Genomic DNA, 1,293 nt, shown 5'->3' with positions numbered 1-1,293 from the left:
GTGTGCGTGTTGGTCATGGCTGGAAGGTGTCATGGTTTTCGTGGAACTCGACGTGACAGCAAGTTGATGAAACATCACCGTTGTCATCATCCCCAGCAGCAACGAACAGCAAACAGCAAACAGCAATGGCAAACAGCAACAACCTCGTCCATGACTCACTTCGTTGAGAACGCGGTGGGTGCTAGCAAACGTGTGTGGTGCCTGCGATACCAAAAACGCAAGTGCTTCCCGCTCTCCATAACGCAGATGATTCTTATACTTGACTCCATCCTCCGACACATATGCTCGATCTGCACAGCGTGCAGCGGAAACAAAACAAGCAAACACGCATGAGATTCATGTCGAACTCACCAATGAGCAACAGGTGACAGCAGGAAGTTAGCAACGAGGTAGGGAGCCACTACACACACCCACACACGCATACACACATACACACAGCACATGCACGCATACACACACACATGCACGCACACACACAAAACGCATGCACGCACACACACACACACATACACGCACACACACACAAAACGCATGCACGCACATATTCACATGCACGCACATATTCACACACACACATACGCACACACACACACACATGCACGCACACATACACATGCACACCTCGCACAGACGATGCTTCTGGTAGCTCTATGTCTGGCATGTCACGGTTCGCCCAAAAGGCGTGAAACTTGGACGCATCCTCAAACACCTGTGCTTGCGACGCGCCACTATCTGATACACAAACACACAACCACATGCACAACCACGAGAACATCAGCGACCTTATCAACCACCACATTCACACGTGCTCAAGTTGCCACCTGCTTCCAACAAGCACACACACACGCACGCACGCACATAACCATTCAAATACTCACACACACACACACACACACGCACACGCGCACACACTCCGTGAGGAACGCACTTGCTATGGCGGTCTCGGCAGCGGCAATCCACCTCTCGGGTAGCAAGACGGAGCCCACCGCAAACGATGTCACGGGTGCCAGCCACTTGGTCTTCTTCACCCGCCCAATCGTCTGCAGCATGGTCGTTTCTTGCTTGCTTGTGTCTCTTTGTCTTTTTTTTCGTTCTTGTTATTTTGTTGTTTGATTCCATGCACGTTGTCAACATGTGCTTCCATGCACATTGTAACGGGTTTATTGCACAATCTCCCATCAAATCAAACAGCCACAGACAAAGATGCTGCAGAACTCAGATGATGACAAAGGGGTGGTGTGTGTGCAGGTGCTTGAGAGATGGGATGCGGTGGAAGGTCCCTGGCTTGTGTGT

The 1,293-nt window shown here is 50.9% G+C and overlaps 2 protein-coding genes across 2 annotated transcripts in view; both read right to left on the bottom strand.

The window, feature by feature from the left end:
* PTSG_12886 (uncharacterized protein) overlaps positions 1 to 1,149 on the bottom strand; it is a 5,196-nt gene extending 4,047 nt beyond the window's left edge. Inside the window, exons 1-3 of the mRNA XM_004989649.1 lie at positions 929 to 1,149; positions 622 to 732; positions 160 to 290 (exon numbers count right to left, since the gene is read on the bottom strand). Coding sequence (XP_004989706.1) covers positions 160 to 290; positions 622 to 732; positions 929 to 1,049 — 363 coding nt within the window. The 5' untranslated portion in view covers positions 1,050 to 1,149. The remainder of the gene's footprint in view (positions 1 to 159; positions 291 to 621; positions 733 to 928) is intronic.
* Positions 1,150 to 1,215: 66 nt separating this feature from the next.
* PTSG_09450 (uncharacterized protein) overlaps positions 1,216 to 1,293 on the bottom strand; it is a gene marked incomplete at both ends in the record, with an annotated part of 10,634 nt that continues 10,556 nt past the window's right edge. The window contains one exon of the mRNA XM_004989648.1: positions 1,216 to 1,284. Within this exon, the coding sequence (XP_004989705.1) occupies positions 1,216 to 1,284 (69 nt within the window). The remainder of the gene's footprint in view (positions 1,285 to 1,293) is intronic.

Source organism: Salpingoeca rosetta (genome assembly GCF_000188695.1).
Source record: "Salpingoeca rosetta unplaced genomic scaffold supercont1.28, whole genome shotgun sequence".
Lineage (NCBI taxonomy): Eukaryota > Choanoflagellata > Craspedida > Salpingoecidae > Salpingoeca > Salpingoeca rosetta.
This window is presented reverse-complemented; position numbering and strand designations above follow the sequence as displayed.